The following is a 20,554-nucleotide window of genomic DNA, read 5'->3' as shown; positions in this document are numbered from 1 at the left end:
GACAAATTGGCAGATTTAAATTAAAGTGATGATGCTGCTTTTGTAGGAAATAGAAACAACTACACAGCATTTGCAAGCCATTAGCAAAATGACAGAAACAACCCTGACTGCAGCCTCACATTCCATGTGTTTCACAGTAAGAAACATTTAGGCAGTGTCAGACCTTCTCATGAAGAAACAAAGACCCCCGAAAGGCCTTCTCAACTTTCATGAAAAACATTTTTTTAAATCAACAAGACCTAGCTTGAAACATCAAGCTTGTCAAATGTTAGCAATAACATACATTGCTTTTAAATATAGTGGCACATCAGTGCAGCCTGAAGATAACATACAATAATGCTTCCAAAAAGTTTGTTTTTGGCTGCAAATTTTCCACCCTTAAAATATGACTCAGGAAATGGTCTGAAGTGCCATACTTTTGGTTGAGAACCTGAAACAGGAAATAGATACCTTACATGAGATTTTATCATTGAATCTGTGGAAGTTGTTTGAAAGGTTTAAATTATCAATTTAATTTGCTGTGTGTAGTTTTTAACATTATTTTTGTCTGCAAACATAATCTCTTTAACATTACATTTATTTCCTCTTGGAACTTATATTAAAATTCCAAACCCTATAATCCATAAGTCAGGCATATGGAAATTTATGTTGAAAAGATAACTTTCATAAAAGTACAATTCAAATGTAACTTGTAACTTGGAAAATTCTAAAAGTCAAAAGTAGTTGGTTTGTGACTTTAACAGAAAGTAAGGCATTTATTTCCTCTTCAAAGTTGCCTAAACTTCTTCAGATAATCAAAACATCTTTAAAATACTTACAGCATTCTTAAATCCATTGTGTTAGACAACCTGACTTTCACAAATGTTGTGCACTAAACAGACTTTATTTTGTTTGTCCTAACAATACATAATTGGTCATAAATCTTCCATACCATTTGTGTTTTACCGCCCAGAACGTAGTTGTTTAGCAACAATCTCAGCAGCAAGATGCTGGGGGTCAGTTACATGGGGATTCTTTTCCATTACTGCATGAACTATGTCTGCTGGGAAGATGTTACAGAGGTTTCGATACGTTTGATACTGATGTTCCCGGATTGCCAGATGGTCCTGTTGCTCATTGGGCATTCCCTGCCAGGGGGACCTCCAGATCTGCTCTATCTTTTCCGGCATACTTCTAAACATACCAGGTTCATAACTGGGTTGCATGAGATTATTAGTCAAAGGGTATGAAGGGTATCTATAGGAATCTGTGACACATGGTAGGTGATCCCAGCTAGTATGCTGCTCTCTGCAGAGTGGAGGTCTTCGTTGTCTCATTGGATTACTTTCATACAGTCGTGAATCAGAAATGCTGTCCAGCCTAGTCATTACCAGAGCCCGTCCTGGCTGATTATTAGCAGATGGATGAATGTTTTGAGGAACAGGATAGTCCCCAGGACAGCTGGAACGAGCTCCAGCAGCAGAATGCTGGATATGAGGAACTAAATGGGAGATAGACTGTTTACGCTGGGGCTGTTTTGACTCCTCTGAGCCATAACTCTGCACTCTTGTTATAGGTTCGTGGTAGCCATGAACGAAAGGTTGCAGCCTATTCTGTGACTGTGGCTGATGGGTTTTCACATTATCTTCTGGACCTGGTTCCACAGTGCCTAGGTACGCCAGGTCACTGTATGAAGAATAGGAATCATTACTTGTAATGCAGGTTTCTGTGTGAGGACTAGTGTTTCTTGGATACAAACCATGATCCGATTCCAATCCATAATAGCCATCGTGATTCCGCATACTGCTGATACTTAAATTTGAGAAGTCATTTATCATAGAGTAGTAGCCAGTGTCCAAAGTTGAATCATATTTTGGATACTGTTCTGTATAACTCACAGAGTTTCCATGGCTGTTGGTTACAAGAATAGGTGGATAATTTAAAGTGGATAAATGCTCTTGTGAGGATTTCTGGTGAGTGAACTGTTTGGAACATGGCACTGGACTGCTTGCAGATCGGGTACTCATGGCACTGGCTGCATGATTTTTATTCTGTTGAAATGTAGGTACACTCGATGCAGTAACCAAAGAAGGCACAGAGTTAGTCTCAAGTCTGCGAGATGGTGTCAATCGTTCCTCTGGCTCACAAACTACAGATCGTATGCTGGGGTCAGATTGGCGCTTTGGAGCGACACGCTTAATCTCAGAAATGTTTTCTCCTTTCACACCCGATATGGCAATGCCACATTTTGCCAGGGCTCCTTCACTCATAGTTTTCACAGCAGACAACTTAGCACTGGCACGAAGCTCATCAGCAACTGATCTCTGTGGCTGGTTCACACGCTCTGGATGATAGTATTTACACTTGTGTCCATAAGTGCACTTTTTCCCTGTCAAATCATAACCAGAAACCAAGTAAGATCGAATATGATAAGTAAACTTCCTTTCAACAGAATTATTCATCATTACAAACTTACAAAACAATGCTTTAAAGTAATGTTTAAAATATTTTACATTGTTCCAGGATAGCTTGCTATGAATGGTTTCTGCATCCTTGTTTGCGAGGAAGTAATGACATCAGTACTAAATGGAGAAGGCCCCAGTTTTCATCATTCAGACCAATGAAGTAGTGATCTAATGTCAGGTTCTGCTCATGAGCATTTCCAGTAATCCCTTCTAATCATTACCCCTGTGCAGAAATTGGCTGAGACTTAGAATGAGCACTTGAGAAGCCCACAATTGTCAAACAGCCCGTCCACACTTAATGGTCTAGACTTTGATATTGACAATCAGTACCTGGATATGACAACTGGGCTGCCAATGTTCGCATAAGTAGCATGAGATCTAAGTCAGAGCTTGTACATCAAGAGATAAGGCAAAAATATTAAGGTGTGTTTACAGTTTTTTTTAAAACAAAAATGGTCAAAATATTTAGGAACCAACCAGATTCACGGTTCTACTTAATAGATAGTTTAGGAATATTTACCATAAGGACAAGGCTGTTTCTTGTGCTCTGGAATAACGGGACGCTTTCGCAGGAAGTTATCCAGACTGGGACCATGACGTCCTAAAGGATCATCGGGTGGCATGAACCTTGAAATGGCAAAATAAACCATTGATCATTTATGTGCAACTTGTACATATTTTACATACTGTTGTAATGACTTGCTTATTAGTTACTCAGCTTTGGAAGCAGGTTCAAATGTAGCCCAGACTAATTAAAGCCTTCACTGCCTACTGGCTGGAGGTGTCTTACATTAAAAAGATTTTAGTACCCCCACAGTTCAGCACAAAACTAGTTTTAATTGAAAATAAAGTGCCCATTTCATGCTGAAGTTACACCATGGCTGGCCAGTGAAACAATACTGAGTATTTACCACATACACATTTGAGCCCACCAACTCCATTCCAGTAGAGAAAAAACATTTCTAAAATGGAGGCTAGTGTGCTTTATTGGACCACAACAGATTGAAATTTAGTTTGAATCCAATCCATTTCTACACCTCATCTGGAAGGGCTTGAAAATGATACTAGATGCCTGGACAGAAATGTTTCCCATTCCCGAGACTAACAGATCCCATTTTGATTTACACAAATTAAGCAAAAAAAAATTATGCAATGAAAAGACTTTGTATGAAGGAAAATTGCAACAAGGCATGTTGGGTGTCAACTTACTGCCCCCACCTGTGCGAAAGCTCACAAAATCTCAGCCATTAGCTTGTTCAGAGCTGACTGGCAGTTCCTTGGTAAGATATATTTGCTGGTACAGACTCAATGGGCTAAAGGGTCCTTTCTGTACTGTATGATCCTATGAATATTCCAGGAGGCGCTCTAGTTTGCCAATTAGAGGCTAATGGCTTTGGAGTACTAAGGACCTTCGGTCAAAGCCTACTCTTTTGAGAATAAAATAGCGAAAATGTTGGTCTTTCCTGTTAGCTTCTTGTGGGATGGGAGCCATGTGGAAAGGGTAGTTTGCAGAGGAGTTTGCGGAGGGTTGGGGATGCACAGTGGTATGACAAAGGCAAGGATGGGGGCTGTCACTCGCAGGCCCCAGCTATAGCTGCCCATCTATGCCTCCAATTACTTCTCCCAACCCTGCAAGCAGGTCATTTTGGTTACCCAATAAGGAAACAGCCCCTGTTCTCACATGCAGAGAAGCAGTCAGTCAGTCAGGGAGCTGATGGTGGAGGTTCTGAAGTGGCCAGTAACTGACCACTTAAATGCATTATTTGCTGGCAAGTCTTACAACTCCCAATGGACCTGCTGGCCCAGCATTTCAGAAGGTGGCATGCATGCCAGGATGAACTCATCTAATTACTTCCTCTCGTCGCCACTTCTACGGAGGGGAGAATTCCATTCTCTGTGTTTATAATACTTACTTGTCATTCACGAAGGAATACATTAGAAGACGTTCTTCTATAAATTTCTTCCACTCTGGTTTCTCATTCTGTAGATCTCTATAGTTGTCATTTGACACAATAATGCCATCAGAGTCAAAGGCCAATTTCACTATGAATCGATCATCATAGCACACCACTCTCCTCCCCTGCACTCGTCGGGATGGTGTGAAGACCAGAATTTTCTCTTTCTCAAGTTTTCGTAGTAGTTCTTGATCTGCAAAGTTGAGTAATTACTTTAATATTGAAGTTTTGATCGGGAAAATGCATTGAAATCAGGTGAAGCTTTGTCAACTGGTTTTTGAAAAGTTCTTTAAAAGTTTTTTAATCATTCCATACTGAGCAGCACTGAGAATCAAAACTAGAAAGGCTAGTGTGCAACAGTGCTGCACTAATTCAGAATGCAAAGTATCAAAATACAAAATACAAAAGTGTAAGATAAAGGTACTACAATAACGGATTAAGCAGGGAACTTTAAAGAAATGCTCAATCACAAACAAAATACATTTCAGTATGTTTCCTGGTTAAGGATATCTTGGCTAAATTCAGCTCAGTTCACAACTGGAATGCCCTAAGACAGAGAGTGATAAAAATTGGTCTAGTACTGTTCAGTTTTATCATCATTCAGCAACTGCTGCTAAAACATACAACACTGAAGATATCCAAGTGAGAATATTACTAGATTTAGCTCGGATGCCATCCAAAGTTCAACAGATTTCTATCATGTAGGCCTAGTTAGACTCCAACTTGTGTGGCCATGCTGAGCATACAAGATCAAGGCAGTCAGGTTAATTTAAATGTAAATCTTGGATTTCTGGTGGTATTTCTGGGGTTGTCAGCTCAGCCAATTCACGTAGGAGGGAATTCAGTTCTTATTGCGAAATTGAAAGACTGACCATACTATTTTAAAATGATACACACTAAGCAAGGTAACCCTTTTATTTGTCACGATTTGAAGATGCCAGTGTTGGACTGGGGTGTACAAAGTTAAAAATCACAGAACACCAGGTTATAGTCCAACAGGTTTATTTGGAAGCTCTAGCTTTCGAAGCACTGCTCCTTCGTCAGGTAGCTGCATCCATAACCACCTGATGAAGGAGCACTGCTCCGAAAGCAAGTGCTTTTAAGTAAACTTGATGGACTATAATTTGATGTTGTGAGATTCCTAACCTTTTATTTGTGACTTCCTTGCCTCCATTCCACTTAGTAATGCTGGATGCCAAGAGTAGCAGTGGCATTACCGATGCCCAGTGTTGCTAAAATGCATCAGAAGATGATAATTTTCCTTCACTATCGTATAACTTATACACAGCTATCTAATCTAATGAATATATTCATCATTATTTTCACTTGTAGCAGAAAATCTAGCAACTCACATTAATTCCCACTGCTATCCAACCTTTCATAGGCTCCCTGAGAGAGCATGGTCTTGAGATCAAAAGTTTATCTTTCTCAATACCCCACTCTCTTTTGATGGAATTGACATGTATTTCCAGCATTTTCTATTTATATTTCAAATCTTGATGTCTTTTCAACTTTTTCTAATTTTATCAAATATTCCAGCATTCACATTTTAAAAGAGAAGTCATCCATTCCTATATGAGCAGATCATTAATTATATTGTGACATGTTTACGTACCTTTAATGGGTGCATCCGGCCTGGACTGTTCTTTCCGCCAAGCAGGAACAAACACTGTGATATCTTTGTGTCCTTTTTCCAGGAAATATTCTGCAGCTAACTGAATCCCACGACAAGAGAACACTTCCTTGTTACCATGACTACAAAAGGAAATTAAAGCTTGGATCAATTTCATTCTTTCAAGTTTGATCTTGGCTGACATTGTGCTCGCTGTAATTGTAAAGTCGTACAAGTGCGACAGTACGGGTTCAGCAATTTATTATAATTATTAAACATTAATTGCACAATCAAGGCAAATTGTTGCATTTGTGAAGTGAGGTAAGGAAATTACACAGTTTTTTAATGCATGCCAAGGATGCCTCAATGGGAATGCAAATTAGATGCACAAAGTAATTGCATATCATGGACAAAAGGCTCCATATTTTATTTTACAATAAAGTCCTTGGCGAGCAGTTGAGGTCACCGGTGATTGCAAAATTAAATACAAAGTGATTAAACAAAGTGGCAAATGAAACATATTTTCTCTGTGACTTAAGAAAATTGGATTGGAGAGAGCAGCTCATTATCAACCAACTTGGAATTTAGGGAAGATGCTGTTGACATCATGAAAAGCATCACCACGCGTAGGCTTTCGTGGGAGGAATCAATTATACTTACTAGAATAGGAAAGGATCTACAAAAATAGCCTCAACTGGGGTGTTATACATTTGACAGCTTTCATCTTCTAAACTGTATTCATGCTACAAGGTCAATACACCAGCACTAATTATATTGGGCAAGACACATCATAGTTCTGTTTCTCAGCAGGAATTCTTATACCGAAACAGGGTTTTTCACTTCCCTATTTCGTTAGATTTTCACTTTTGTCCTTGCCAGAGTTATCATTATTCCAGGGAAGAGTATTTTCCTCTATCATGGAGCAGATAGGAAGCTTTGCTAGTGAGAAAAGATCCCAACATGGAACAGAAAGGACCTTGCAAGATGAGATGGTGAAATAAGCTAGAAACTGCTGTAAAAATTGAAACAGGAATCATGGACAAGGAGCAACCAAATGTAATTGTGCATGAACAATAAATTTAAAAAACCATATGTGGTACGCACCAATTGCTTTTTTTTTCTGATTTTGCTGCTAGTATCTTGTTTAATTAAGATAATTAATTCATATGCAAGCTTGATAGAGAGCAAAGTGTAACCCTGCCCTCACTGGGGGTATACACCACATTCAACCAAAATCAGGTAATGATCAGGTTTGTAAGTTGAGCTTTTCACTGGACGAGTTTACGGCACTGAAGTTAGTTTTATCATTTAGCTAATGGTTCAGCTGAAATTAGCTATCTCACCATAGAACAGGGGCCAGCAGAGAGGTGCAGCAGGAGTATGCTGGGCACATACACTGGAGGTCAATGGATTGAAACCTCCTCTGCTATCCTTATTCACAAGTAGCATCTGCTGCTTTCCCCTAAAGAGTTCTGAGATACTGACTTGAATCACAAAGTTGTGTCTTCAAGCACCAATAAAGCAGCTGGACCTCAAAATATATAGACTGATATAGAGAGTGTGTGCTAAATTTGTTTATTGTTCCCTCATCTCTTCTGGATGAACTGAAAACATGTGATTTCCACCTCTCAACTGGGTGATAAGGAATATATCAAAAGAGGAATGTTTACAGGAAATGACAAAAACAAAAGCCACCCCACAACTGGGACTAAGCCCAGCCTTTTTGTGACAGGTGGCTTCAATATAACATTGAATAGGGTCATAAACCACCAGGCAGGCAATGTCACTATTTCTTATCTGCTTCGTCTTTTGAAACTGATTTCCTGATATCAAACAACCAATGTTGCAAAAGTGCATCTTTACCAGCTAGTAAAAAGCAATCATGCCTCTCTAATTTAATGCAGATTACAAGCCATGATTAATAATACTTCAACTGTACTTTCTGAAACAGATGTGTCTAACAGAATGGATTGTAATGATGCTTCCAATATAGCCAATGACATTTCAGAATGGGAATAATTAAAAACAACATTAATTGGGTACACTGGATTGATACTGTAACAAATCCTAATAAAATGTAATGCCCTTGCACATAGATATGAATTTCAAACTATAAATTCACTTGTTCACATTAGGCTTGTAGCAGCTACTTGGCTTGTTATCCAGAAATAGGCTGGAATTGTGTTCCGTATGAATGCCTTTCAGTTGGCAATGTGCAGACCAATTGGTAATTTAACGCAAGGGCATTTGCTTCCAAAAATAAAATAAATATTAAGACACAGGAACAGAAGTAGGCTATTCAATCATATCATGGCTGATCTGATAATCTGCAGGCTTTACTTGCCTGCCCTATCCCCTCATAACCCTTCATTCCCTCATTCATTAATAATCTGTCTAACTCAGGCCTCAATACATTTAACGTCCCAGTCACTACAGGCTTCAACCGCAAATAATTCTACAGATTCACTGCCCTCAAAGAACAAATTTCTCCGTTGCGCTGTTTTAAACTGGCATCTCCCTCCCCGGAGATTATGCCCTCTGGTACTGGACTGTCTCACATGGGAAACAATCTCGCATCTATCCTGTTTTATATGTTTTAATAAGGTCTCCTCTCAATTTTCTAAACCTCGTATGAGTACAGGGCCAACCTACTCAACCACTCCTCATAACAAAATCCGTCCATTTCTGGAATTAATCCAGTGAACCTTCCCTGAGCTGTCTCCAACATCAGTACATCTTAGATAGGGGCAACCAAAACTGTTCACATATTCTGGGTATGGTCTGATGATGGCTTCTATAGTTTTCCCTATGTTGTATTCTGTTTCTTTTGAAATAAAGGCCAACAGACATTTGGCTTCCCAATTACCTGCTGAATTCAGATGTCAGCTTTTTGTGATTCATACACAAGAACCCCTAGCTCCCTCTTATTTTGCAGTTTTTGGCAGTCTTTCTCCATTTAAATAATATTCAGCTCCTCTATTCTTACTGACAAAGTGTATAACTTCACATGTTTCCACATTATAACCCACTCTCTTAACTGGTCTATGTTCTTCTGTAGACTGTTTCCATCATGGTCATCATTTGCCTTTCCACCTCTTTTTAATTTGGTGCAAACTTGACTGTAGTACATTCACTTCATCATCCAGGTCATTGGCAAGTATGGGAAATAATTTTGGCACCAACACTAATCCCTGTGGCACTTCACTAGTTACAGGTTGCCATCTTGAAATACCCTGCTTTTTCCCCAACTCTGTCTCCTACTAATCAGCCATTTCCTCTATCAATGCCAACTAACTACCCCAACACTCTTAGTACATGGTGTTATGTATGGTACCTTATCAAACGATGTAATGTATTTTGTAAGGCAATCTGCCTGATCTCCCAGAGCACCAGAACATCTGGTTCAATAATTGATGCTCCTAGTATGCATTAATTGAGCTGTTCAATTAAACTGGGATAACAGTGGAATTTGTTAGCAATGCATGCAATGGGGAGCCTTTATCCCTAAACAGTAACCTTACATTGCTGGAAGAAAGTATGGGTAAGGGCCACAGCAATCAGTTGTCTCGATGGATGTCAGTGACACTGGAGTAGAGTTACCTGATCATTCTGTGGCTTTCACACACCCAATTAGATATCAATTATCTAACAGACCTCCCCATTGTGAAAAAACTCTATTAGAATTATACAAGAGTAGTCTGCAATACATTAGCTATCAGAGACATCAACCATTCTAGCAGCTGCAGGAACAGAAAAGATCAGGTAGTGTTCGTAGGGGTGTATGTTAATACCTTAACTGAGCTGAAAATGTGTTGCTGGTTAAAGCACAGCAGGTCAGGCAGCATTCAAGGAACAGGAAATTCGACGTTTCGGGCCAGAGCCCTTCATTTCCTGATGAAGGGCTTTGGCCCGAAACGTTGAATTTCCTGTTCCTTGGATGCTGCCTGACCTGCTGTGCTTTAACCAGCAACACATTTTCAGCTCTGATCTCCAGCATCTGCAGGCCTCACTTTTTACTTGTTAATACCTTAAACAAATAAGAAGCTAGCTTGCCTTTTTTTTTGAATGGAAACATAACTTTGGGGGATAACTCTTCTCTGATAACATCCTTACCAATTAGAGTTCACTTAGCAATTAATCTAAACACTGTTCTCATGTCCCTTTGAACTTTAGCATTCTTGCATCTATCCTGACGTGTTCAAAATGAAAAGCTTCACCAACATGCGTCTTTTTCTCACCACATTAATCATTCATTCCCTCCACCTTTTCGTGGCAGCAGTATATACCAACTATGGGATACATCACAGCAGCCTGCCAGGGATCCTTTGACAGCACTTCCCAATCTACGATAGGTACTACTTTGAACTACTAGAGGCTAGAACAGAGGAGCACATCACCAAGTGTCTCTCCAAGCCAAATAATATCCTGACTTGGAACTGTATCTGCTCTCCTTCACTTTCACCGGATCAAAATGCTGGGACATGGTGGCTATAGCATTATGGGTGTATCTACACAACCGGATTGCAGCAATCCAAGGTGGCAACTCACCACCGCCTTAACAAAGAGAATGTGGGATAGACAATAAATGCAATGAACAAAAATATAACCTTTGGAGAAAAGCTCTGGACATACCTCATGGCCACGTTACTTCCATCGATGACTATAGGTCTCAAATTGTCAGAATCATCCACAACTTCATCTTCTAAGGACAGCTCTGGGCTTGTGACCTCTTTCATACACTGGCCCCTGGACACTAGGGTACCTGTGTTACCTACACTGGGAGGCTGTGGCTCAGATTCGCTTTTGTTCCCAAGTCTGACCAGCTCAGCTAAAATGTCATTAATAAGAGCATCTGATCCCAGTTTATTGAGAACTGTTTGTATCTGTTCTCCTGAATATCCTAGTTTTAAGGCAAACTCCATTTTGGCCTGGTATTCCTTATCTAAACTGGCAGCCTTGTCGTCGTCATCATCATCAAATTTGGATTTCCTGTCTTCACTCTGAAATTCCTGTAGGACACTGCATTTGGATAGAACTGGCCGTTCAAGGCAAGGAGAGCGACAGAGCTGCCGGTGTGGTTTGCTCACAATCGGAGTCCCTTCCTTCTTATTTGGAGGTTGTTCTGAATCACTTTCTGAGCTTGTCCAGTCCTCAGAATCAGCACTGCAGTCACCAATCTCCAGATGAAGACTCTTGGCTTCTTTGGAGGAGTTGTTCTCCATATTCAACTTCTCAAACATTGACCAGGCAGTCATTACGTTAATTTGTCCTCCTGTTATCTCTACACTTTTTTCTTTTATTTCCAGTACAGCTTGACTTTCATATTCAATGGTATCTTTCAGCTCAATTAACTGTTTCCGTAATGTTGATGTTATGTTCTCACACTTCTTATGTTCTGGGGAGCACAGTGATAGTATATAATCCTGCAAAAAGGAAGAACATGGATAGTTTAGGGAAGCCTGTAAAAAACACTAATGATTACATCCACAGCAAAGTGAAGCTCACAATATAGTGATCAACTTGTTTAAAATCTGATGGACACTTTCCAATTCTGTTCCTTTTCTGGTACTGTCATTTAATCCACAACTTTATTCCCCTAGATAATGAACCAGGCCAGGTGTTAGACTTGGAGATAGGTGAGCACTTCAGGGACAGTGACCACAACTCGGTGACTTTTACTCTAGTGATGGAGAGGGATAAAAGTGTGCACTGCAGGGGAAGAGTTATAGCTGGGGGCAGGGAAATTATGATGCGGTGAGGCATGACTTAGGATGCGTGGATTGGAAAAATAGGCTTCAAGGGAAGAACACAAATGATATGTGGAGATTGTTCAAGGAACAGCTAATGGGTGTCCTTGATAAGTATGTACCAGTCAGGCAGGGAGTAAAGGGTCTTGTGAGGGAGCCGTGGTTTAATAAGGGATTGGAATCCCTTGCGAAAGGGAAGAGGGCGGCCTATGTAAAGATGAGGCGTGAAGGTTCAGTTGGGGCGATTGAGAGTTATAAGGTAGCCAGGAAGGATCTAAAGAGAGAGCTAAGAGCAGCGAGAAGGGGACATGAAAAGTCCTTAGTTGGTAGGATTAGGGAAAACCCAAAGGCTTTCTATAGGTATGTCAGGATTAAAATGATGACTAGGGTAGGAATAGGTCCAGTCAAGGATAGTAGTGGTAAGTTGTGCGTGGAGGCGGAGGAGATTGGAGAGACACTAAATCAATACTTTTCGTCAGTATTCACTCAGGAACAGGACACTTGCTGATGTGAATATTGAGTCGCAAGTGTTTAGAATGGATGGCCTTGAGGTACGTAGGGGAGAGGTCTGGGGAATACTGGAAAGGATGAAAATAGGTAAGTCCCCTGGGCCTGATGGCATTTATCCTAGGATCCTCTGGGAAGCTAGGGAGGAGATAGCGGAGCCATTGGCCTTGATTTTTATGTCGTCGTTGTCTACGGGAATAGTGCCAGAAGACTGGAGGATAGCGAATGTGGTCCCCTTGTTCAAGAAGGGGAGTAGGGATAACCTTAGTAACTATAGCCCAGTGAGTCTTACTTCTGTTGTGGGCAAAGTCTTAGAGAGAATTGTAAGGGATAGGATTTATGAACATCTGGATAGGAATAATGTGATCAAGGATAGTCAGCATGGTTTTGTGAAGGGCAGGTCGTGCCTCACAAACCTTATTGAGTTCTTTGAGAAGGTGACCAACGAAGTGGACGAGGGTAAGCAGTAAATGTATTGTATATGGATTTTAGCAAGGCGTTCGATAAGGTACCCCATGGCAGGCTAATGCAAAAACTACGGAGGTATGGCATTGAGGGTGCATTAGAGGTTTGGATTAGGAATTGGCTGGCTGGAAGGAGACAGAGGGTAGTAGTTGATGGAATAGGTTCATCTTGGATGCAGTTACTAGCGGTGTTCCACAAGGATCTGTTTTGGGACCATTGGCTGTTCATCATTTTTATAAGTGACCTAGAGGAGGGGCTTGAAGGCTGGGTGAGCAAGTTTGCGGATGACACAAAAGTCGGTGGAGTTGTGGACAGCGAAGAAGGATGTGGCAGGTTACAGCGGGATATAGATAAGTTGCAGAGCTGGGCAGAAAGGTGGCAAATGGAGTTCAATGTAGCTAAGTGTGAAGTCATTCACTTTGGTAGTAGTAACAAGAAGATGGATTACTGGGCTAATGGTAGGCTACTTGGTAGTGTGGATGAACAGAGGGATCTTGGTGTTCATGTACACAGATCTCTGAAAGTTGCTACCCAGGTAAATAGTGCTGTGAAGAAGGCATATGGTGTACTGGGCTCTATTGGTAGAGGAATTGAGTTCTGGAGTCCTGAGGTCATGTTGCAGTTGTATAAGACTCTGGTGCAGCCTCATCTGGAGTATTGTGTGCAGTTTTGGTCGCCATACTATAGGAAGGATGTGGAGGCATTGGAATGAGTGCAGAGGAGGTTTACCAGGATGTTGCCTGGCATGGTAGGAAGATCGTATGAGGAAAGGCTGAGGCACTTGGGGCTGTTCTCATTGGAAAAAAGAAGGTTTAGGGGAGATTTGATAGAGGTGTACAAGATGATTAGGGGTTTAGATAGGGTTGACAGTGAGAACCTTTTTCCGCTAATGGAGTCAGCTGTTACTAGGGGACATAGTTTTAAATTAAGGGGTGGTAGGTATAGGACAGATGTTAGGGGTAGATTCTTTACTCAGCTGGTTGTGAGTTCATGGAATGCCCTGCCAGTAGCAGTGGTGGACTCTCCCTCTTTATGGTCATTTAAGCGGGCATTGGATAAGCATATGGAGGTTATTGGGCTAGTGTAGGTTAGGTAGGCTTCGGTCGGCGCAACATCGAGGGCTGAAGGGCCTGTACTGCGCTGTACTTTTCTATGTTCTATTTGATCATATGTTATTTAATCACATGGCACCACATGATACATAGCCATATATGTTTTGGTCACATACCACTTACACACTTGAAAAAAGTTGCTGCATTTCTTTAGTTGAACATCTACATAACACCAGTTTCAAATAAAATATTGCACTCCTTTGTTTTACAAGGAGATAAATAGCAATTTATGAATATAAATAGAAAGACAAGAAATAATTGAATAGATCTTCTGTCATTCTTCAACAGTATCAATCATAATAACAAAAACCAAAAGCAATGATACAACTAGAATATATTGATGTGTGCAATTAAGTTATCATACAAATTGTCTTTATACAACAGAAAAAAGGTGTAAATTAATCCAATAAATAAAACCAAAACCAAACAAATTCCCAATGATCACCGCTGAAGACTAGCTACCAGTAAATAAGGCTCAATCCTCAAGGTGAAGCACTAAAGCTGCTGGACTTGGATAATAAATAAAACACAATCACAGGCCAACACAATATTCCCATCCCATTGCTCGTTTCTGTCATCTCTTCTCTCTGCCACCACCACCCTGCTGCAGTTTGTAATGTTGTCTCTCCTTCCCTCTCTCCTCCTGTTTGTATTGTGCTCTCAGGCATAAAAGCTTCCAGCAATTTTCATTGGTGCAATTCTTGCAATCAGCAACGTAGCAATATGAGTGGTCCAAATAATGGAAGCAACAGAGTTCTGTAACAAGCCAGCGGAGTGTGTGCGCCTGAACTATGCGTATGACAACAGATTGGCTGAAGCATCTAACAACAGTATTCAGCTCAGTAATCACTCATTACAACACCCCCATTTGAAACTGGGAAGTTTGAAACTTTAACCCTAAAAGACAATCAATGTTTCAAGTAGACAAACTGACTTTCTCATTTACGTATGCTGCCAGAGTGGATTTTACCCATTGACCTGTTCCTCAAATGAAAGAGGAAGTTGTGGCAGGAGAGAGAGATCACTATTTCAATCATAAGACAATTGAAGCCAGGAAGAGACTTTGTTTCGGTACCTTATTGAGAAAGCTTTCACATACTATTCTTAAACTATAAAAAGGGCAAAAATTGTTTACGCAGTGGTGCAAAACAGATTTGAAATAAATCCACAGCCTATTATATACATTTTTATTTTCCACTGACCTGGAAAATATTGCCAAGATTTAACATTTAAAACTTAGTAAAAAGTAGAAGTGAGTTGAAGAAGCAAGTCTCCACTATGAGGTTGAACTATGATCAGGTGTAGTGAAAAACTTAGTCACCAATTTATGAGATGTCCATTGCAGGCTGCTAGCATACACTACTTTCATTGACAAACCATTTATTTAAAGTAATTCTTGCAAATAACCATCATATTTACTCATTTTTGCACACGAAGTTCAGTGCATTTAGATATAAAGTAATTAATTGTATGTGAAACATAAAAACACAATTTTGAGATAGGATAAGGTATTACAAAAATTTAAGTCAGACATCTGGACATTTTGTGGATCAAGACAACTAACTAAATTAAGTAACTGGGAAAGAATTCCCTCGTAATCACAGAACACAGGATGTCCATCATGCCTCAACTATCTATTTGACCAAGTTATCAAATTACTCCCACTACCGTGCTCTTTCTTTCTCTCTCTCTCTCTCTGTCTGTCTGTAGACCTGTAATCACTCTGCCCTTCATGAATATACCCACATATTTTGATTGTGGTGTAATGGCAGAGAGAAATATGGAGATTGAGCAGTACCTTAAATCAGAAAGCTATTCCAGTGCAAATCTGAACCTTGTAAACATGAAAATGGAAAGGGCTGGTTAATTGCTGTCAATTTCTGTCATCATTTTGAGCTTTTGCACTTTTCATTTATTTTTTATAAAAGACAAATATCATACAGAAAGATTTACTACCAAACCACCATGTGAGAAACTCAGATAGTTTGGTGTGTACCTTACTCCCTACTCAATAAAGATTTAGGAGATATTAACTAGTGTAAATGTGGAGTATTTTAAAATGTAACTTCACTTGTCATAGGTTCACCAGCTGGGTATTTCCAACATTTTCTGTCTTGATTAGATTAGATTCCCTACAGTGTGGAAACAGGCCCTTCGGCCCAACAAGTCCACACTGACCCTTCAAAGAGCAACCCATCCCACACTGATTAATGCACCTAACAATACAGGCAATTTAACATGACCAATTCACCTGACCTGCACATTGGACTGGGGAAGGAAACCGGAGCACCCAAAGGAAACCCATGCAGACACAGGGAGAATGTGCAAACTCCACACAGAGGCTGGGTTTGAACCTGGGACCCTGGTGCTGTGAGGCAGCAGTGCTCACCACCAAGCCACCATGCCATCTTTATTGCAATGAGTTAGTGACTGTTTTGGAAAGTTGGTTCTCTGATAATCTAAACTTAACTAAAATACAAAGGAAAACAGGATTTCTCTTTTATCGTCCCTTTCTCCTGATGAAAGAAACATGCATCCAAAACATTGTATCCTTTCTTGAGTCTTCAGTGTATTCCAATGATTCATATATTCAAATGATAAATTCCGATAAAACTGTAAAACATAAACCAGGTAGGAAAGTAACACTCAGCATTAAATTAAATAGATAATTCCATTGAAAAAACACTTAAGGAAGATTTACAAAGCCACGAAACATTTGAGTCTCTAATGCTTCAATGCTTCAGCTGGGCAATCTCAAATTACACTTGGTTCCTGAGATATTCTAGTGTCAAAGGGCACAGAGAGTGCAACCTGAAGTGTGATATCTTCAGAGCAGCCCACATGTATATCTGATAGCTTTGAAATTGGTTGTCACATGCACTGACACAGATCAAGTGAAAAGAAAATCAAACATAAGGATTGCCTAACCAGGCATACAATACGTGATGTAAATGTGACCAATTTTTGTAGCTACCCAAGTAAATCAGCAGACCATTAATGGATTTTTTTCCTAAGAATGCTACAGGTATTTTCAATTTTAAAGAGTTGAAGTCAAGTGATTCAGTCATGGCTCAGTGACCAAGTACTGGTGAAAAAATCTGTGTTAAACATACATTTGATACATGTGCAAGATGTGGAACGTGTGTACTGTTAAAACGTTTCTCCTCTTCCTGATCTTTGCAGAAATATCTGATTATTGTTAAGTTATTAAAAAGATGCTTTATGGATGCAGTTCCCCAGCTAACAGAAGGGTATATTGGCCATGTGGCTCCCTCCTAGCTGCTGTTGCAACAACTCGAAAGAATTACACAGCTTGTAACAGTGGGATTGAACTTGACTAGAGTGCCTGCAACTGAATTCTGAATTGACATGAACTCTACTGGACAGAAGTATTGGAAGGGCAATTGGTGCTTGCAGAACTGGACCTTAGGCAAAGATAATCTTCCTCCTTTTCTGAAGGAACTAAGCAAAGACTGAAAACAAAATGTGATAGTCACCTCTTAACATCACATAGATAGGAACATTAGGCTTACAAATCAAAAGGCAACACAGGAAGCTATAACGTTTCTTCTGTATTTTTATGAAAGGAGTTTAAACTGCATTGTAGCACAAATGTATCAGCTGATCTCAGTTAAGGTACCACTTCATAATGACCTGTTCGATCCACCTGGTGCTTGCCTTCCATCTTAGTAAAATCACCGTAGCCCCACAGGACCACAGGTCTGCTTTCTAAGGATAGTGACAACTGGTCAGAGTTTAACAATGACGGTCACCATGACTAGGTGAGGGATTCAGAAGGCATTCATGTTGATCTCAGCCAGTGTGAGAGTTGAAACTTACACTGTTGGCATCACTCTGCCTCACAAGCCATCCAATCAACTGAACCCCATTCCCCCCCACCCCCTTTCCACCTTAATGCCCACATGAAGCAACCTGCCTGACCTGTCTACCAGCAAACATCCACTGGATCAAAAATAAACTGGAAACACAGGAAGTCACTGACAAGTTAGTTGTAACAAGAGGGATTCCTGAAAAACAGCTTCAGAACAAGCTGGAGCTTCTGCATAAACAATTGCCATTGCTGTCGCCTCAGACACAAGAAAATGCCACAAATTACCAGTGATTCAGAACAAGTGGTGGACTAATCATCTTAGACTCAGGAAATAAGGAGGCAACCGCTTAGTTACAGGGATTTTTATTCACTAAATGAATAAATCAAAAGCTGATCTAGTGACTCTTCGAATCAATTAATATGGAAAACAAGCTCAAATACTCCATTTTATCACTGTGCAATAATATTGTATGTCAACACTGGCATTGAAACATTACAATACAATACTGGCATCTAAACTAAGTCAATTTACTTTTACTTCAATATCTCAATTTACTTCTGGTCACCAACAGGTCTATAATCACAGGCAGTTTAAAAGTACATGCTACAGCTAACTTACAATTAGGTTACTGGAAATTTGGACTGGTTTATTCTTAATCACCAAATTAATATTGTCAGAAATACAGCAGCATTCCCTCACTAAAACTATCAATTTAAAACCACATTATAAAAAGTCATTGGCTAGTACAAAATGTAATTTTAGGAAGGCCAGACACCTGAAAGAAGCAAATTTATCCACAAGTACTCATTGTTACAAAAAAAAATCCATTACATCTCGCTGGACAAACTGCTCAACCTCGTTTTGATCTCCATTATTCTTCCAGATACTTATATTCACAAGATCCAACCCTGTATCTTTTCCCAGTAAAATGCAAACTTTTTTTTATTCTATAGATACTTCCAGCATTTTCTTTCAAATTCTAAGTCTTTCCCCAACTGTCATGAAAGAGCCAGCCCTTGTTGGGTTATACACAACTCAATGTCACTGACTTGTTAGCTGTCCAGACTTGATAGGCCAAATGGTCTCCTCTGTGCCTCTAAAACTCTTAAATACCAACTCATTAATACCATCTGGTTCAGTTCTCCAATCATCTTTCACTGACGGTCACAGCATTGTTCTACTTTTGACTAACCTTTCACTCAGTTCAAATAATATCAGCAAATTTAACGGTGACCAAGAGGAGAACTTTGGTTCTTGTTTTTACATGCTGTCGTCACCAGCCTAACCACCAATGTACCTGAACACGTTCACATACATTCTGGGAAATGAGATCTTTCTTGTTACTGGAGTCAGCACACAAGGCACCAAACTTAATGGCCACACTGGTGACCCAGGGTCTACTGCGTGCAAAATAAGAGAGATCCGAGAGACCTAATAATCAAGCACTCGTCTGCCTGCCGCTGAGATTCCTGGTGCCTCCAGAACAAAGATTTTACTTTCAAGTGTTGCCATACACAGTTGGTAACACTTCACATCCAGCAATGCCAATGGGAGAGTTGGTCACTGCTAGAATCCCAGGAGGCGGAGGACAAGGGGAAACCAGCAAAAGGGCAGCAGCATATAGTTCAGTTCCTAGTCTCCGGGTCTTCAACATCACGTAATTTAAGGCAAATAATATTAGTAGCTACCTTTGATCTTGAACTTAGTGTTTTCTCAGAAATCAAAATGTTACAAAATAAATCACCTTGTAAATATTGCTGATGTATCAAATTCTCTTCACGCTCCTACTCATGCATATAAACTTGGACCAGATTTTCCTGGCCAAATAGGTACATATTAGAGACAGTAAAATAAATGGTAGGTTTGCCAGGGAAAAAAAAAATGGCTGGCAGCATCTTGGACACAGCCATCAATAGATGATTAAAGCCCCACAAGGAGTGATATTCTAGGCTTCACTGACATTTTGCTAACAGTAGAACTGTCCTTTTCCATGTTTAGAAGCAATCAGCTTAATGACAGCAGCTTCTCCTGGCAAGTCAGGGAATTTGGATCATTGTAGTGCCAAGCATCCAGTGCCAATGACAGTTCTGTCATCCAGAAAGGACGTATCCACAACCCGAACAATTCACCTGGAGGGTTTTGCTCTTTGCTCTCAGGAGCCCACTGGCTTCGGTCCTTACAGCTTTTAATGTTCATGAACACTTGCAAGAGAAACTCCATGTTAATGCAGAACATGGACCAGTACAACCAATCTGCCTCAGCGGCACCCACCTCTATGTCTGCTGAGTGGCTAAAGTGCAAGAGCTGCAGCCTCTGATTTAGCCTGTTGTGTGAAGACCCACTTGTTCTCATTAACAAGATTGTGGCAGTCAATTCTGGGAAAATTTTTCTAGTGGGTACACTGCTTTAATATATAGCCCACGACTTCCATCTGGTGCAGATGCTGGGGTCCTGAAACCACAGTTAAATACAACTCAATATGTCCCTGGATTGTGAAGTAACTGGATTAACCTTGACAACAAGTTTATCCATTTCCTGACAGCAATAAGTTCAACATCTGTTAAACTTTAAAAGAATCAACGTTTATCTTTTAATGCTGGAAGTCCTGCAAAGTTCCAGAATAAAAGAAGAAGAACTCTTATCTTCTTCAGTCAGTCACAAACTCAAAGTCCAGGAGAATTATCAGCTACTTTAAACATAACTTCTTTGGCAATCAGTCAGTCACTATTCAAGCAGCTGAACAGATCCTTCTGAGAAAAGGGAATATCACCAAGGTTTGCAATCGAAGTTCTACTAATTTAACTGGATGGTTTACAGTTACAGATTTGAGTTGACTGATGGGAATGATCAACTCTATATACCTCCCTTTAGTGTTCTCC

General features: G+C 40.1%; 1 protein-coding gene across 1 annotated transcript in view; it reads right to left on the bottom strand.

The window, feature by feature from the left end:
• Positions 1–822: 822 nt before the first annotated feature.
• The window catches only part of zc3h12b (zinc finger CCCH-type containing 12B), a 95,372-nt gene continuing 75,640 nt past the window's right edge, over positions 823–20,554 (bottom strand). Inside the window, exons 2-6 of the mRNA XM_060832130.1 lie at positions 10,644–11,434; positions 6,015–6,154; positions 4,358–4,592; positions 2,965–3,071; positions 823–2,368 (exon numbers count right to left, since the gene is read on the bottom strand). Coding sequence (XP_060688113.1) covers positions 942–2,368; positions 2,965–3,071; positions 4,358–4,592; positions 6,015–6,154; positions 10,644–11,434 — 2,700 coding nt within the window. The 3' untranslated portion in view covers positions 823–941. The remainder of the gene's footprint in view (positions 2,369–2,964; positions 3,072–4,357; positions 4,593–6,014; positions 6,155–10,643; positions 11,435–20,554) is intronic.

This window comes from Hemiscyllium ocellatum, chromosome 11 (genome assembly GCF_020745735.1).
Source record: "Hemiscyllium ocellatum isolate sHemOce1 chromosome 11, sHemOce1.pat.X.cur, whole genome shotgun sequence".
NCBI classification, from domain to species: Eukaryota; Metazoa; Chordata; class Chondrichthyes; order Orectolobiformes; family Hemiscylliidae; genus Hemiscyllium; species Hemiscyllium ocellatum.
Note: the sequence above shows the minus strand (reverse complement) of the source record. Positions and strands in the feature narration are given on the sequence as shown.